The 20,088-nt window shown below is 41.3% G+C and overlaps 1 protein-coding gene across 1 annotated transcript in view; it reads right to left on the reverse strand.

Moving 5' to 3' along the window:
• LOC137433184 (CUB and sushi domain-containing protein 3-like) overlaps positions 1 to 20,088 on the reverse strand; it is a 1,533,363-nt gene that overhangs the window by 723,537 nt on the left and 789,738 nt on the right. The window contains exons 21-22 of the mRNA XM_078783994.1: positions 13,156 to 13,343; positions 319 to 507 (exon numbers count right to left, since the gene is read on the reverse strand). Of these exons, the coding sequence (XP_078640120.1) occupies positions 319 to 507; positions 13,156 to 13,343 (377 nt within the window). The remainder of the gene's footprint in view (positions 1 to 318; positions 508 to 13,155; positions 13,344 to 20,088) is intronic.

Raw genomic sequence — 20,088 nt, forward strand, 5'->3', positions numbered from 1 at the left:
ATCTTATTACACTCAAAGCCAATGTAAAAAACTAAAGTTCCCCCCCACCCCCCCCCCCCCCCCCACTTCTCTAAAGTTCCCTCCCTTGTCTTCCCCCCACCCACACTCCACCGGACTAGGATACTGATTGGGTTTGCCATTGACATTTGTTGATTTTTTAAAATGTTTTTGTGAACCTGAAAAAGAACAGTGAATAAAAGAGACATTTTCACATTGGGTTTGCTTATAAGTGCAAGTAGTACAATAATTATGCATATTTCGCAGATTGTCCTACCTGTTGCTAAAGAAACGTCAACCGTGTTTTTTGTGTTTTTTTACCTTTGCAGGTGGGATGAGGATGACTCCATCGCCCATTCCCTTGGCAGGTAAGGGTATGATGACCATCCAGATGATATCCTGGATTGCATGACAAAATAATTTCAGCACCAGGGAAGAAGTCAGCTCCATCACGTTGGCCATGTGCAGGTATGCCAGGATCAGGGCACACGTGGCCACCTCGTGGTACACCTGAAAAAAAGTGTACCACACAGAATGGCAATCAAAACAATTTGATGAGAAGCAAGGTAACAAATTTATGAAGAGCAAAAGAGTAGCACAGTTTGCCTCCATCATGTTTGAGCTAGTCAATTCATCTTCGAGCCCTTAAGAGGTGATACTTAACGAGCTAAATGTGACCCGATTCAACATTCGCAGCCCCCTTTGCTTCGCGTATTTGCAGTTTTTCGCGGGCACAAAAACCATCCCAAACCAGCCGTGCACATAACAGCCATAAAATAATCTTCCACCAGTCGCATATAAACACAAAGCAGCTCTAAACAACCATATACCACCATCCGCGAATAAACACAAATCAGCTCTAACGAACAACTCCCCACCAGCTGCACACATACCAGTTTGAAAATCATCTTCCATACATCACGCATAAACCATTTCCCACCAGCCGCGCGCATACCAGTTTGAAAATCATCTTCCATACGTCACGCATAAAACCGCTTCCAGCCATGCATAAACCATTTCCCACCAGCCGCGCGCATACCAGTTAGAAAATCATCTTCCATATGTCACACATAAAACCACTTCCAGCCATGCATAAACCATTTCCCACCAGCCACGCGCATACCAGTTTGAAAATCATCTTCCATATGTCACGCTTAAAACCACTTCCAGCCATGCATAAACCATTTCCCACCAGCCGCGCGCATACCAGTTTGAAAATCATCTTACATATGTCACGCATAAAACCACTTCCAGCCATGCATAAACCATTTCCCACCAGCCACGCGCATACCAGTTTGAAAATCATCTTCCATACGTCACACAGAAAACCACTTCCAGTCATGCATAAACCATTTCCCACCAGCCATGCGCATACCAGTTTGAAAATCATCTTCCATACGTCACGCATAAAACCACTTCCAGCCATGCATAAACCATTTCCCACCAGCCACGCACATAACAGTTTGAAAATCATCTTCCATACGTCACACATAAAACCACTTCCAGCCATGCATAAACCATTTCCCACCAGCCACGCACATAACAGTTTGAAAATCATCTTCCATACGTCACACAGAAAACCACTTCCAGTCATGCATAAACCATTTCCCACCAGCCATGCGCATACCAGTTTGAAAATCATCTTCCATACGTCACGCATAAAACCACTTCCAGCCATGCATAAACCATTTCCCACCAGCCACGCACATAACAGTTTGAAAATCATCTTCCATACGTCACACATAAAACCACTTCCAGCCATGCATAAACCATTTCCCACCAGCCGCGCGCATACCAGTTTGAAAATCATCTTACATATGTCACGCATAAAACCACTTCCAGCCATGCATAAACCATTTCCCACCAGCCACGCGCATACCAGTTTGAAAATCATCTTCCATACGTCACACAGAAAACCACTTCCAGTCATGCATAAACCATTTCCCACCAGCCATGCGCATACCAGTTTGAAAATCATCTTCCATACGTCACGCATAAAACCACTTCCAGCCATGCATAAACCATTTCCCACCAGCCACGCACATAACAGTTTGAAAAGCATCTTCCACACGTCACACATAAAACCACTTCCAGCCATGCATAAACCATTTCCCACCAGCTGCGCACATAACAGTTTGAAAATCATCTTACATACGTCACGCATAAAACCACTTCCAGCCATGCATAAACAATTTCCCACCAGCCGCACACATAACAGTTTGAAAATCATCATCCATTCATCACGCATAAAACCAATTCCAGCCATGCATAAACCATTTCCCACCAGCCGTGCGCATACCAGTTTGAAAAGCGTCTTCCACACGTTACGCATAAAACCACTTCCAGCCATGCATAAACCATTTCCCACCAGCCGCGCACATAACAGTTTGAAAATCATCTTCCATACGTCACGCATAAAACCACTTCCAGCCATGCATAAACCATTTCCCACCAGCCGCGCACATAACAGTTTGAAAATCATCTTCCATTCATCATGCATAAAACCACTTCCAGCCATGCATAAACCATTTCCCACCAGCCGCGCGCACACCAGTTTGAAAAGCATCTTCCATACATCACGCATAAAACCACTTCCAGCCATGCATAAACCATTTCCGACCAGCCACGCGCATACCAGTTTGAAAAGCGTCTTCCATACGTCACGCATAAAACGACTTCCAGCCATGCATAAACCATTTCCCACCAGCCGCGCACATAACAGTTTGAAAATCATCTTCCATACGTCACGCATAAAACCACTTCCAGCCATGCATAAACCATTTCCCACCAGCCGCGCACATAACAGTTTGAAAATCATCTTCCATTCATCACGCATAAAACCACTTCCAGCCATGCATAAACCATTTCCCACCAGCCGTGCGCATACCAGTTTGAAAAGCATCTTCCACACGGTACACATAAAGCAGCATGCATAAAGCGGCTGTACGTGTGCATAAACCATCCTCCACCACCATTCCCCACAAACAATAGTCACACTACCCAACCATCCTCAGCTACCCACAACCCCTGCAAGACTATAAACGCACAGCATGTCCTGGGTCTCATTCTTTGTTCTCGTCCGACTGCCTTGACCTTCTGTGATTCCTCACACCCATGAACTTTTGTGCAAATCCTTCTATCATGGGTCCTAAGCATACGAGTAGTGCAGAGGATGTGTCCACTCCCAAGAAGCAGAAAAAAACCATGAGCCTGACCCAGAAAGTGGAGCTGCTTGGCCAACTATAAAGAGGTGAGAGTGCGGCCTCTGCAGGCTGGCACTATGGTATGAATGAGTCGACATAAAGAAAAACGAGAAGGCAATTCGTTTCGCGAAAGTGTCTCGGCTAGCGCAGTACCCAGCATCAAAGTAGTTACCCAGGTCAGGGACGATCACATCGAAGCAATGGAGAAGGCATTAAATGTGTTGGTAGAGGACAATGACCAGAGGAACAATCCTTTAAGAGGACCTTTCATTCATGAAAAGGCAAAGCAAATGTGCGATTGCCTGGCTGGCACAGGTGTTGCTGCAAACACGAGTGATGCGGACAGGAGTAATATGGGTATGAGTGGCCCCAGTCACTTCCAAGCCATCAGTGGATGGTTTGACCACTTCAAGAAGTAGTACGGTCTCCACAATGTAAAACTCAACGGCGAGCGTGCCTAGGCAGACCAAGAGGAAGCTCAAACTTTCCCTGCTTAACTCACACAGCTCATCGAGGAGAAGGGGTATGTACCGGAGCAGGTTTTCAATGGAGACGAGTCTGGCCTGTTCTGGAAGAAAATGCACATGAGGACTTTCATCTCGAAACGAAAGAGAACAGCACTGGGCTCCAAGGCTGCAAGCTAAGGACAGAGTAGCTCTTCTCTTCTACACCAATGCCAAAGGGGACTGCATGATTAAGCCAATGATGCTGTACCATGCCCTAAACACGCGTGTTCTCAAGGGCAAAAACAAGCAAACTCTGCCCGTATTTTGGAGGGCCAAGAGAAAGGCGTGGGTAACAGCTGCCATCTTTATGGATTGGTTCCACAACTGTTTCGTCCCTCAAGTGCAGAGGTACCTGGCAGACAATAACCTCTCCTTCAAGGTTCTCCTGTTGGTGGACAATGATCCTGGCCACCCCGAGGCACTGAAGATGGCCTATGCTAATTTTGAGAACATCTTCCTGCCACCCAGCACAACCTCCCTGATCCATCCACTCAACAAAAGGGTGATTTCAATGTTTAAAACTTATTACACCTGCCACACGATAAAATTGGATGTTATTGAGCTCACCCCCTAACTTAGCATCAGGCGATGTTGGAAGGACTTCAACATCGCGCACTGTATCAGCGCCATCAAGGACTCTCTTGATGAAGTCAAAGCTTCCGCCATCAACGCTTGCTGGAAAAATATATGGCCACAGGCAGTCAACGACTTCAGAGGCTTTCCTGACACAATAGAAGAGAGGAAGCAGATTGCCGGGTTGGTGCGGGAGGTGGGAGGGGAAGGCTTCGATGACATGGAACCTGAGGAATTGGAGGAGCTCATCGCCTCACATGGTGAGGATCTAGCTGACTGAGGACGAGGTGGAAGCCATCATTAAGGCTTCTGAGGAGGTGGAGGAGAAGGAGGACGGCATTAAAGATGAGGAAAAGGTGACGAGGCTAAACCTGACCGTCAAATTCCTGGCTGAGGTGATGCAGGATATGAGGTCAGTCGCTGACAGGTTGCAAGATGCCGACCCAGTAATGGAGTGGTACCTCCGGTTCAAGAGGGGGTTGGATGATGTTTTGCTGCCGAACAGAGAGTTGCACAAAAAGCAGCAGCATTCAGCGAAACAGCTCATGATCACCCATTTTTTTTCGCTCTTGCTCCTTCACCTCAACACCTTCAGTGCCCTCACCTGCATCCCCTTCAGTGCACGACTCATCAGTGACCTCATCTGCTTCCTCTTCAGGAACCTCACCTACAGTCATGTGAAAAGTAAGTACACCCCATGTAAAGTTTTGACTTTTTCAACATATTTCAACATACAGCTATTTGATCTTCATTTCAACAATATTGATAGATAAAGGTGATATAATATAACAAATATCATGAAACATTTACATTTTGTAGTCCATTATATAATTTATATAAACATAAATGCAAATTTCGCATGTGGAAAAAGTAAGTACACCCCTACATTTATCACTACTTCAAATACCTAAAATTAGAATCAGGTGCACCAGCTCAGATGCAAATGATTAGAACATCGTTGGAGAGGATCATGGAGGAACCTGTCTTATTTAAACCTCAGACATTTAGTTTGGTTTGCTCTTTGTTGTTGAAGTGTGCGGCGTCACCATGCCTAGATCAAAAGAGCTCTCTGAGGCCTTCAGAAAGAAGGTTATAGATGCCTACGAGTCTGGGAAGGGATTTTAAAAGATCTCCAAACAATTTGAAATCAATCATTCGACTGTCCGGAAGATCATCTACAAGTGGAGAAGATTCCAAACAACTGCCAACTTGTTCAGGCCAGGCCGCCCCAGCAAGTTCAGCCCGAGAGAAGACCGCAAGATGCTGAAAGAAGTCTCTAAGAACCCCAGAATGTCATCACGGGACCTACAGGTAGCCCTTGCCACTGTTGATGTCAAAGTGCACGAGTCTACCATTAGAAAGAGGCTGCACAAATTTGATTGCCCTTGCCCTTGCCACTGTTGATGTCAAAGTGCACGAGTCTACCATTAGAAAGAGGCTGCACAAATTTGATCTACATGGGAGGTGTGCCAGGAGGAAACCTTTGTTGTCCAGAAAGAACATCAGGGCAAGACTAAAGTTTGCCAACGAACACCGAGGCAAAGATCATCACTTGTGGACAATGTGCTCTGGACAGATGAGTCAAAGGTAGAGCTATTTGGCCACAGTACCAGAAGACATGTTTGGTGAAAACCAAAGACAGCATTCGACCACAAGAACCTGATACCAACTGCAAAGCATGGTGGTGGAAATATTATGGTTTGGGGCAGCTTTGCTGCATCAGGGCCTGGGCAGCTCACCATCATAGAATCCACTATGAATTCTTCATTGTACCAGAGGGTGCTTGAGGATAATGTGAGGCCATCTGTCGTAAAGATGAAACTCAACCGAAGGACGAAGGTGGACCTTGCAACATGACAATGACCCTAAACATACCAGTAAATCCACCAATGAATGGCTGAAAAGAGAGAAATGGAGGGTTCTGGAATGGCCAAGTCAAAGCCCGGATCTAAATCCCATCGAGATGTTGTGGGGGGATTTGAAACGAGCTGTGCATGCAAGAAATCCCTCAAACATCGCACAGCTGAAAGAATTCTGTATGGAGTGGGCAAAAATTTCTCCCAGTCGATTTCAGAGACTGGTAGACAGTTATAAGAAACGCCTACTTGAGGTTGTTTCTGCCAAAGGGGGCAATACCACCTATTAGAGCCAAGGGTGTACTTACTTTTTCCACGTGCAAAATTTGTATTTATGTTTATTTAAATTATACAATGGACTACAAAATGTAAATGTTTCATGATATTTGTTATATTATATCACCTTTACCTATCAATATTGTTTAAATGAAGATCAAATACCTGTATGTTTAAATATGTTGAAAAAGTCAAAACTTTACATGGGGTGTACTTACTTTTTCACGTGACTGTAAATCCCCTTCCACACCTCACAACATCCATACCTCACTCCATTCCCTATATCAGCACCTTCACTTGCATTGGCTTTAGAGGAGTTAATTGAGTTCACTGGTTTCAAAATCATCATCATTGATCATCATCATCATCATCATCCTCAAACGTTACATTCAATAAAAATTGGAAACAGGACCTACTGTTGTTCTTCTTCTTTTAGTTGTAAGCATTTTTAATGAAACTGCAATCATAGCATTCATATTTGTAAATTTTCCTTCATGAATCATGAACCGCCAGGAACCTATCCCCCTTTTCTCCATTGAAACAATGCCCTGACATTTGCAGATGTGACATTCACAGCATTTTCCAGGAACGTATACCCCACAAATAGCGGAGTCTGACTGCACAGACGGAGATAAAAGGACTTAAGGAAGGGCAAGAACAATTAAAACTAGAACAGCACTCAGAAGAGAGTATACCTCTGCCTGGTTGGCCATATCTCCCGATGGTGAAGAATCAATTAAAAATAATAGCAGCCGGATCCAAGTCCGGATCTTCACCAAAATTGAATCGATTCTTCCATGTCACATACACAACCTATTCACCAAGTTTCATCCAAATCCGTCCACAACTCTTTGAGATATCGTGCTTTGTATCGTTTTTGGCCCTATCTGCCAATGGTGAAGAATCACATTAAAAATTCTAGTAGCCGGATCCGAATCCGGATCTTCACCAAATTCGAATCATTTCGTCGTTCTCACATACGCTACATCTCTGCCAAATTTCGTCCGAATCCATCTACAACTTTTTGAGATATCCTGCTATGTATAGATTTTTGGCCCTATCTCCCAATGGTGAAGAATCACATTAAAAATTCTAGTAGCCGGATACGAATCCGGATCTTCACCAAAATCGAATCATTTCGTCCTTGTCACATATGCTACATCTCTGCCAAATTTCGTCCGAATCCATCTACAACTTTTTGAGATATCCTGCTATGTATAGATTTTTGGCCCTATCTCCCAATGGTGAAGAATCACATTAAAAATTCTAGTAGTCGAATCCGAATCCGGATCTTCACCAAAATCGAATCATTTCGTCCTTGTCACAAACGCTACATCTCTGCCAAATTTCGTCCGAATCCATCTACAACTTTTTGAGATATCCTGCTATGTATAGATTTTTGGCCCTATCTCCCAATGGTGAAGAATCACATTAAAAATTCTAGTAGCCGGATCCGAATCCGGATCTTCACCAAATTCGAATCATTTCGTCGTTCTCACATACGCTACATCTCTGCCAAATTTCGTCCGAATCCGTCTACAACTTTTTGAGATATCCTGCTATGTATAGATTTTTGGCCCTATCTCCCAATGGTGAAGAATCACATTAAAAATTCTAGTAGCCGGATACGAATCCGGATCTTCACCAAAATCGAATCATTTCGTCCTTGTCACATATGCTACATCTCTGCCAAATTTCGTCCGAATCCATCTACAACTTTTTGAGATATCCTGCTATGTATAGATTTTTGGCCCTATCTCCCAATGGTGAAGAATCACATTAAAAATTCTAGTAGTCGAATCCGAATCCGGATCTTCACCAAAATCGAATCATTTCGTCCTTGTCACAAACGCTACACCTCTGCCAAATTTCGTCCGAATCCATCTACAACTTTTTGAGATATTGTGTTCACAAACAAACAAACAGACAGGGGTGAAAACATAACCTCCATCCACCTTTTAGTCAGGTTCACTATGTTAACAAATATAATTTCGTTCAAAATTTTGGTAGATTAGCAAAACTATACATTTTTAGCCACGTCGCAGACGCTGCTAATAGAGTGCCCTCTGCTGTTGTTGTTGTTCTTCTTGTTCTTCTTCTTCTTGTTCTTGTTCTTGCAGAGAAGACAAAACCTCAAAGCTCCACCCATTCTGGGAACCATAGCTCCACCCATTTTGGGAGAGGCTTCATATAAACAAATATCCACCATTTTATTAACTCGCATAGCTTTGAGGCCTGTTTTGTAGGCCCGTGCCGTGGTGTCTTCCTCTCTCACACAGTTTTATTTCAAATCAAATTCGAAATATCATTTCATTTTTCAGTCGCTAACATAGTTTTAGACTCGGTTGAAAAAAAACGGGAAGAAAATCCGATGAAAGTTGCCCTTTATAGAACGAAATGAATTCTCAAAGGCCTGTAACTTCAAGTCCATTGAGATATATTTTGTTTAAATCGCGGCATGGTCAGTCATACACCGCCCGAAATAACAGACGGGAAAATGCAGAGATATATTAAAAATTCGTCCATTTGATGACAATCGTCACGATGAAATATTTAATTTATACGTCTTCACAATAATGTGGAGAGGAGCCATAGCTTCGTTCACGTGTCGCCACATACGGGGAATTGCCGAGATATATTTTTTTACAATCACGGCATGGTCAGTCATACACCGCCTGAAATAACAGACGGGAAAATGCAGAGATATATTAAAAATTCGTCCATTTGATGACAATCGTCACGATGAAATATTTAATTTATACGTCTTCACAATAATGTGGAGAGAGGGGCCATAGCTTCGTTCACGTGTCGCCACATACGGGGAATTGCCGAGATATATTTTTTTAATCACGGCATGGTCAGTCATACACCGCCTGAAATAACAGACGGGAAAATGCCGAGATATATTAAAAATTCGTCCATTTGATGACAATCGTCACGATGAAATATTTAATTTATACGTCGTCACAATAATGTGGAGAGAGGAGCATAGCTTCGTTCACGTGTCGCTACACACGAGAAATTGCCGAGATGTATTTTTTTACAATCACAGCATGGTCAGTCATACACCGCCTGAAATAACAGACGGGAAAATGCCGAGATATATTAAAAATTCGTCCATTTGATGACAATCGTCACGATGAAATATTTAATTTATACGTCGTCACAATAATGTGGAGAGAGGAGCATAGCTTCGTTCACGTGTCGCCACACACGGGAAATTGCCGAGATATATATTTTTTTAAATCGCGGCATGGTCAGTCATACACCGCCTGAAATAACAGACGGGAAAATGCCGAGATATATTAAAAATTCGTCGCCACAAACGGGAAATTGCCGAGATATATTTTCACTTTGCACAAAAATAACATCAAGTAATCGAATCAATAGGAATGTCCTGTGCCTATAACATCGACGTTATAGGCACAGCTGCATCTAGGCATTGTGTAACATCGACGCGGCTTTTGTTTTAATTAAAACTTTTTGTACTTGTTGGAATATTCAGAGCATGAGGAATCCAAAAATTAATGTTTACATTTGCGGAGACACCTTTGCGAAAATGACACTCAGGACAGTGATGAAGATAGTCAGGTTCACTATGTTAACAAATATAATTTCTTTCAAAATTTTGGGATTAGCAAACCTGTACATTTTTGGAATCTTCAGAGCATGGAGAATCTGAAAATCAATGTTGGCATTTGCACAGACACCTGCATGGCCGCCATTTTGGATTTTGAAAATGGCCACCATAAAATACATATTTTGCGCGATCTCGGCTTCAAGTCAACCTAGAGACTTAATTAAATATGCTAATCCTATGTTTTCTGGGTCAAGGAATCCAATAAAGGCCTCAAAATAGTGCTCAGGATTATAGAAAAGCAACAAACAAAGGTAATTGAAAACCATTGTCTTTATATTTGTGATATAACTGTATTACATAATACATGATATTGCAAGTCCTTTGAAGTTATAGGTTGTTATAGGAAGTTATAGGTAGTATCAGATTGAACTATAAGTCCTATACACAGGATCTACGAGGTCTATACCGTTCAGGAATATGCTTTTACAGATCTTTATCACTGTCCTGAGTGTCATTTTCGCAAAGGTGTCTACGCAAATGCCAACATTAATGTTTGGATTCCTCATGCTCTGAATATTCCAAAAATGTATAGTTTTGCTAATCTACCAAAATTTTGAACGAAAAAACATAGTGAACCTGACTATTTGGTGGCGGAGGTAATTAGAAATTGTAATACCAACATGATAAAGAACTGAGATCAGTCCAAATGAAGCAAAGGGGGAATTAATTGCAGTAAAAAAGGAGTGTAAAGCGAGACATGATGAGATGACAAAAAAGTAAAAAAAATGGGATCGGTGATGGAGACAAAGGAACGAAAGACGAATGAACAGATAGAATATCATAAGCAAGCACCCAAATTCGTTCCTATGCAGAGCAAGGCTGTGGGATAGCATCGTTGGGGGAGGGTGCTGGTGTGCCACTGATGCAATGCCCTCCGCTGGATCGGGCAGGAATTTGTCATTTGTTCAGCTCCCTCACCTACTCTTCGCGAAGGACACCGCAGGATCTTTGACACCCACCAACGAATGGAATGCTCGCATACAAGACACCCGTTTAACATCCATCCGAGGGACAGCACACACATTGATGAATCACACTGCCTGTGAAACACCATAGGTGTATATAGCTGGGTCAGGATTCAAACCCAGAATAGATAGCTTGGTCGTTTTAGAACGTACTCCATTTTATAGATAAAGGTTTAAAAGACAACTATAAAAGCTGGACATTAAGGTTAAGAGCAAAAGCAATGATTGCAAGAAGCTATCACATCAACGAAGCTTAGGTACACAAACATCAGAAAGGCACCATCAAGTCATTTGGCACAGCCATCATTCAGCCTTCATAAAAAGTTAATGTCATCGGGTTTGATTTCTACAAAGTCAATGCAATAAACTCCATTCGGTGCAAATCACCAATACCTTTACTGGCAAAGAAGTAATCAAAGGTGGAAATAGGAAGAGAAAATTGGAATTCAGGACAACAGGAGAAAGGTTGAAAAAAGCTCAAAATATACATATATTTATATATATATGTAAATATATATATGAAAGAATAAATGCATTTTACAAGCCCTGTACATCTCTTTGTTGTGTTTGCCCAAAGGCAGGTTCAGGGCTGCCAAAAGCTGCTCCACAACAAGGAATACACAGGGTGGTTTCCCTTTTCTTGGCCAGCACGAAGCAGCACAGGAATTTGTAATTTGTTGAGGGTACCATGACCAGTACTCGCCTACTCGTGGTGAAATCTTTAACGTGCACCAAATAATGAGACCAAGTCATGGTGTGCTTTGTTATGCTACCCCCCCCCCCCCCCCACACTTCCTGTCTGTGAAGTACCAATCCAACAGTTGAAAATCGGCGCGGGAATCAAATCCTCACTACAGAAAGAAGAAGAAAGAAGAACCGCTCCTTTCATGTCTTCAGACACATGGGGTTGCCGAGGCAGTTTTTCCATGGCTCGGGGGCTTGAATCTGAATGGGTGTCCACTCTGATGCAGGATACTCAAATGGCTCATTCTCAGTAAGCTGGTATTATATTGCCGGTGTCACGAAACAGATCCGCCCCGAAACAGATTCGCCCCCGAAACAGATCCGCCCCCCGGCGATTCCGTACCGGTACAGATTCGCCCCCCTCGAAATAGATTCGCCCCCCTGCCACGAAATAGACTCTCCCCCGTGACAAAATCGCCCCCTCATAATATATATGTACATGTTTCAGCAGATATTCAAACTTGGAAAAAAGTGTAACAATAACTAACTAACCTAACCTAACCTAACAATAACTAACTAACCGAACAGTAACTAACCCGAACCCGAACAACCCTAACCCGAACCCTAACTAACCCTAACCCGAACAATCCTAACCCTAACCCTAACTAACCCTAACAACCCTAACCCTAACCCTAACTAACCCTAACCCGAACAACCCTAACAAATGTGGCTCACACACATATGGCTAGAATAACACTTTTCAACCTAACAAGTCATTCCTAATATGTTTTATTTAATGGAAATGTAAACGAGAATGGGGGGCGATTCTATTCTGATGGGGGCGAGAAACGTATCCACCGGGGGGCGAGTTTATACCGGTACAGATTCGCCGGGGGGCGAGTTTATAGCGGTACAGATTCGCCGGGGGGAGGGTTTATACGGGGGCGGATTTATTTCGCGACACCGACACCGGGAAGGATGGCACGCTGAGTCCAACCCGTCTGGTGCTGTGTTAACAGCACGACAGGAGCTCAAAGTCAGGACCCTAAGATCTTAACCCAGCCGACTTGACCGTGAAGCCAACACGATGCTCGGGCTGCACAGCTCAAAATGCAATTGCACCAACTCTGTGCCATCCGGTCATACCTACCCTGTGTATCATATACACAATTCGTACGATGAAGTCTATACACACGTGGTATTTGAAATCGACAGTTTTTTTTTTTTGGTTATTTTTTTTTACATTCATCACAGCGAGTTCATGTGCACACCAACAAAGAACACGTGACCACAGTGCCTGGCACCTTTTTTTGACTTGATTGGACAGAAGATCAATTTCACATAAAATAAATTGTGGTCCAATATAATAGAGCCAGAAGTAAAATGTGAAAATGGCAGATTGCAGATCGGATTTGTGTGCGAAATGAAAATGAGAGTTTGATGGCAAATGCTTACGCTTAAAGCCCAGGTGAAAGCCAGCCTCCGTGTGGCTGTTGTCGCTGGTGAAGACCAGGCAGAGGTTATTTCTGCTACTTGCTACAAAGGCAGGGGTTGCAGTCCCGTGCAAGGCAGCGAGTAGTGGAGTGCTGGCCGAAATTCCATCAAACACCTCGAGAACATCATACTCTGGTTCTGTTTGAAAGCTGTGCAAGGGCAGGAGGGTGACGGCAATGTGCAGGGACGGTGCTTACATAGACAAGAAAATATCCTGGGAATGAGAAACCAATGAAATCGAAGTGAATACATCTTACGTCGTGAACACAAAACATTTTCACGATATTTGAAAAAGGTAGAATGCTGTAAAATGTTATGAAGACATTATTTTGTGGAGTTATGTAAAACATCACAAAAACATAAATCAGTAGAAAGCATACCTCCGCCACCTGAACAATTTACATTTTGTATCCCAGAGTAGACCACCAAATCACAATACACAATCACATTTAATCAAACGCATCCGTCCACAACTTTTTGAGATATCCTTCTATGTATCGTTTTTGGTCCGATCTCCCAATGGTGAAGAATCACTTAAAAAATTATACTCGCTGTGTCCGGATCCGGATCTTAACCAAAATCGAATCGATTCTTCCTTGTCGCACACACAACCGGTCCAACAAGTTTCGTCCAAATCAGTCCACAACTCTTTGAGATATCCTGCTATGTATCGTTTTTGGCCCTTTCTCCCAATGGTGAAAAATCACTTTAAAAATTATAATAGCTGGATCCGAATCCGGATCTTCACCAAACTCGAATCATTTCGTCGGTGTCACATATGCCCAAACCTCTACCAAATTTTGTCCGAATCTGTCCACAACTTTGAGATATTTTGTTCACAAACGGACAGACAGACAGAGGTGAAACAATAAAGAGCAATCAGATTGCAAACCCTCGTCAGGATGTCTTTTCAGTGGATTTTAAGTCTTTTGTGTTAAAACAAGTGTGGTGGCCGAACCACGTGACCGATGACGTCATTATTTTTTTCTCCACCAATTTATTATCCCAAGATGATGCTCAAGAAATTTCATCTTAATCAGATGAAGTTTTTACTTGTCGAATTATGACGTCATAATGGAGGCACCTATGACATCATAATCAACATATTTTATTTTCCATGGAGACTTCTTTACAATGACGCATGCTTCAATTTTTTCTACAAAGTGCTTTCGGAGATATAGAGGTGCAAAGTTTTTTGGTTTTTCCAAGATTGCGCCCATACCAGGTGACATATGACATCATAATTAGCATTAAAAAATTATACATGTGGAGTTGCATCTGTGGCGAAAATTTCCTGTCAATCGGACCAACGGTTGCAGAGAAAATCATATGTATTCTCTGCGGACAAACAAACAAACAGACAGACAAACAGACTCGTATGCAATAACCTCCCCTCAGGCGAGGGTAAAGAAATCAACGCATGCTTTAAACGATTTTGAAACATTTCCACGTTTGACATTAATTTGTAATATAATAATGTTTTCAAAATATTGTAAATTTGTAAAGTAAAAATAAAAAATAATGTTATTACCTCCATACAATCACTATGTTATGTATTTACCCGTATGTCTGTCTGTCTTTCTGTCTATGAACAGGATATCTCAGAAAGTTATGGATGGGTTCGAGCGAAAATTGGTGGACAAGTTGGGTGTATGACAAGGACAAAATTATTGAACATCCAAAACCGGTTCCTGATAAGACTTTTTTTTTTTTTTTTTTGTGATTCCTCACCACTGATAAATAGGGCTAAAAACGATAAATAAGGCTATAGCATGATATCTCAAAAAGTTGGGGATGGGTTATGAACATGACAAAACTTGGTGGACGAGTTGGAGAGGCGACATGAACAAGCCAATTAGATATTGGTTCAGGTCAGCAGATCTGGCCTATCAGTGGGATACAAAACGAAAGTAAACTACAAAACGAAAACTGTACAGCCTGGTGGAGGAATGTGTTCGACCGAGTGACGTTCCCGTTCAATAACGTTTTACTGGCGTTAATAAAATCCTCAAAAATAATGTTTTTACAATGTGAGGCATAATACTTCATGGTATTGGATAGAAATGCCTCAATCAATGATTTGGTTTGAAAACAGCAATGATATTTTGCTTAACACTCCCTTCAACGAGTTTTCTAAAATTGTCAATGATCATCAACGTTATTGAGGAGAGCATATCAGCATCTCAAACGACATGTCACAAAATATTTCTGAGAGACTGTTAGGCTGTGTATTGGTGCAGTGCTATGTTAATGCTGGTATGCCTAAGATTCCTATCGATATAGATAGATCGATATATATATATATATATATATATATATATATATATATATATATATATATATATATATATATATATATATATATATATATAAAGTAATGACGTGGTTGGGATTAAAATCAAATGAATCCATTTTGAGTTCTCCAACCTTTAATGAGCAAACAAACAACTGCTCGACGTTTCGATCAGCAACACGGATAAACGTGCATCCACTGACCTTTCTCAAAAGTAAAGCAAAACAACTCTATACCCTCCCTTATATATGGGAAAAAGGGGGTGGGGACACCGAACCACCAATCAATGCCATTCTGGAACAACTCGTGCCATTCAAATTTAAACCGTACATCAAAACCGTTGCACCACTGAAACCACACCTTGGGATGTTATATCAAAACAATCGTTAAATCACACGTTGAATCAAACAAAACGTAGCATAATTCAAATAAATCAATGAAAAATAAACGACATGATTGGTAACAATTTATATGCTTGGTGACGCAGTTTCTCTGGTACGTTTCTGCATTTCCAACAAGCTGTTGGACTTACCACTAGCTTTTGGCCCTCTCATGTATATATCTCATATATATATCTCATATATATATATATATATATATATATATATCTATATATATATATATATATATATATATATATATATATATATATATATATATATATATATGGGAAAGCAGAGTAAAAAGAGAAGAGGAGAAAAAAAGCTTGTCATCAGTTGCTGTGTTGTTGCCGGAATTCTGTGTGTATAGGATTTGTTTAAACTTTTAAATAAACTCAATTTTTGACTTCATCACCTTCCAGTTAAGCAATGATCCATTAAGCAGCCTCAGTGTCTTGTGACGATATGGCAGCGTAATTGCCATATGGCATTGCTATATGGTATGGCAGCTGAGACTAACTGCTTGTTTGCAGTGGGCACTTCTGTGTCTTTCCCAGGCTCCTCTAACTGCAGATTGCAGCTGAAGCCAGTAGTAACCTTTTAACTGTAAAAAAATATCATTTCCTGGTGGCTAAAAGCCTTATAAACTGCGTACTGGAGGCCTAATTAGGGTGAATGCATGGCAGGCACCCACTCTTGGTAAGAACCCTTGTAGAAATTGCTGGTGTGAGACAAGAGTCACCATTCCAGTGAAGAGGTGCTATTTCATAGTTATGCCATGTGGTACAACTTTCAAACTCATCTCCTAAGTGTAATCTACTCCATGCTGATAAAGGCTAGTGAGCCAGAATAGCATACATGAATCAATTCCCAAGTGATAGGTTGGCATTGTTAAAAACAAGTTGGCCAGTTGACATGCAGCCCGCAACGTGGCAGTTGACACTGCTTTTTTGCAGTGTGCCGTCCTGTAGCTGTTCTTAGACCTGCATGCAAATCGGACCTGGCAGGAGTAATGCCCTGCTGGTGGATTAAGGGGTCTCACTCCTATTAAGAGGAGTGGTCCCAATTGTATGACCATGCATTGTGGCCCTTCGGGGGCATGATGCATGCGTTTGAATGACCATGCGCTTCCCCCTCGGGGTTGAGGCGCATGTGTATTGTTATGGGGACAGCCTTGTTGACGATGTGCCTTGACCATGGGGTCAAGGTGCACGTCCGAGGCTGTTCAAATGTTTGACTTTTTACCTTTTTTCACAAGCAAAAAAGGCAGGCCTTGGCTATGGCCCTAAAACAGCAGTGGGCAGTGCTGTAGCTTTCAACTGTTCTGTCCACAGACAGCACCCTTAAGCGAGCATTTCATTTTCAACTGCAGAAGTCTTGCTTCCTGGCTACTAAAATCCTCCTAAATGTCACTGCAGAAACACAGGCTTATTTTAGCTGAGAATAATGACTGTACCTGAGTTGCTGTGTTGTCATGATTTACACCAATCATAATACAAACATTTATTTTGCACAAATTTATTTGTAGTGTATGTGATATTATATTTTTATAAGCAATTTAAGTTTAAGATTTAAGTTGAAAAAAATAAATTACCTCACCCCCTCGTTCATCAAAAACTCCCGCTGTACAATTCAAAACACCTCAAAACACGTCACGAGGGAGAAACAGGCTTGTTTTAATTGAGGATAATGACTGCATGTGAGTTGCTGTGTTGTCAGGATTTACACAAATCATAATACGTATGAACATTTATTTTGCACAAATGTATTTGTTATATTGGTGATGTTATATTTTTATAAGCAATTTAAGTTGAAATACAAAAAAACTAAGATAATAAAAAACAAGACCAAAAGTCTAACAGCAGCGTAGCCGGGCTTGTAAAATATTATAAACCACAAACACATATGATTAGCTTTTCAAACAGTCGCTAATGCTGCTTATAATATTAAACAAAAAAATTTGGACAAATCCCAACATCCTTGAGGTAGGTTTTACTTACAGAACTGAGCGAACATCTACTGTAATCTATATACCCCACAAGGGTTGGGGGTGTGCTCATTAACCAAGCAACTAGCTAGCGCTTGCCAAGCCAGCCGTTCCTTAACGGTTGCAAATGGAGTGCTTGCTCGAATCCTTAAACCACTTGGCGATCTCTCCACAAGAAACTTGGTAAATGAACACACACCCAAAGTTCTTGAGACCCAACCATAGATCGACTGTAATCTATATACCCCAAAGAGGAATGACCCTTCCTGCAGCTCCCATCGTGAGCGGGTGTACTAGTAAATAAAAATGTCGGTCAGTGGAGTTCGCCATTGTAATGACATCATAAACATAATGACGTAATGGACACAAAACTGCTGCTACTTTAATATGCGGAAGATGATATCATTCAACTTCCAGTAAGTTTGCAGTCACTATGAAGGGATTAGTGTTACGATTAGAATTACTATAATATTAACGTTACGTTATCTTATTTCAAAAATGATATTACCATTAAAAAACCGAGGCTAATCCCATACTTTTATTCTCCGTTAATACTGCGATTATTAAAATTAGTGCCGAACACCGCTCATCATTGATTCATGACCCATACACCGCTTCAACACATTAACTTTGTATTCATGTCGCTGACATTGGGATTAAAGTGTTATGGTTATAACTAATATATTATTATTATTATTACTATTACGAAAACAATACTACTGAAATGATACACTACTGTATTAAGAAACCTAGGCTTAATTTGTCCAAACCGGACCGAAGATGATGCATGCGGCCTAAGGCCGATACGTACCTCATTGATAGAAGAGCCGTAACGCCGATAGTTTCGATATTTGATGGTCATTTCAACAATCGGTTTGTTTGTGTTTCACACGGAATGAAAAACGTTAAGGAAGAGCATGGCAATGATGATATATGACAGGTTCGACGATATGTTCGGCCTGAACGGCATATAAATCAAAATGGTGGTGCGCGGGGTCAGCACCGCACCGCCATAATGACATCAGACGTAATCACATCACCCTGTCATGTGACCAGATGCTCAGCTCTGATTGGTATACGTTTGAGGGGACATACATACATACATACATACATACATACAAACGGACGGACAAACACTGTTCTAGACAGCTTTGCCCGATGGACTACGCCGTAAAAATTCTACTAGCTGGATCCGAATCCAGATCTTCACCAAAATCAAATCATTTTGTCCTTGTCACATACACTGCCTCTCTGCCAAATTTAGTCAGAATCGGTCAACAATTTATTGAGACATCCTGTGCACAGACAGACAGGCAATCAGACAAACAAACACACAGGGGTGAAAAAACATAACCTCTGCCACTGAAGGTGAGCACAAAATAATGCATCCTTAATCAGTGCCATGTCCAAATTTGTATACAAGGTAGAAAAATAAAATCCATCAACAAATTCAACATTGAGGAAAGTAATATTATCTAAGAACTCTAAACTGGAACTAATACTCCAGAAAGTGTTAATACCAGAATTCTTACTAATTGCTAAGTAATATTTGTTACATTCCTCCCTAACCACTCGTAAACTTGAATTAACCATAACTGCCAATTGTTTTAAAGTATATTGCTTAGTTCCCGCTATAAGCTAAACCAACTTTTTATGAAGCTTAGGGATCCAGAAAAAAACAATGAAAGTAACTCTATCAAAACCTAACTCCCTTAATAAACCTCAATGTAAAACATTATATAAACCACCACAAAAATATTAGCTGCTTTATCTGTTGGAGCTATAACATACTTCTCATGCAGATCCTGAAGATCCTTACGAGCATTAAGGTTACTCAACAATGGCTTTGACCAATCCTGGGAAAACAAGCCTCGACTACTAACCTAGAACGACACTCTTCGACGTCACAACGTCGACCGATATGCCTCCGCCCACATTATTACATCATTATAATACTTGTACAAAGTTTGATTTAAATCCCTTCAGCTGTTCTGAAGTTATCACATTTTTACCTGACATGACCTCTGACCTTTGACCTCTCGATGGCATAATCCAATCAGTTCATCTTTGCATCATTATAATACTTGTACCAAGTTTGATTTAAATCCCTTCAGCTGTTCTGAAGTTATCACATTTTTACCTGACATGACCTCTGACCTTTGACATCTTGATACCATAATCCAATCAGTTCATCTTTGCATCATTATAATACTTGTACCAAGTTTGATTTAAAT

This window comes from Myxine glutinosa, chromosome 8, assembly GCF_964187855.1.
Source record: "Myxine glutinosa chromosome 8, kmMyxGlut1.1, whole genome shotgun sequence".
In the NCBI taxonomy this organism is placed as follows: Eukaryota; Metazoa; Chordata; class Myxini; order Myxiniformes; family Myxinidae; genus Myxine; species Myxine glutinosa.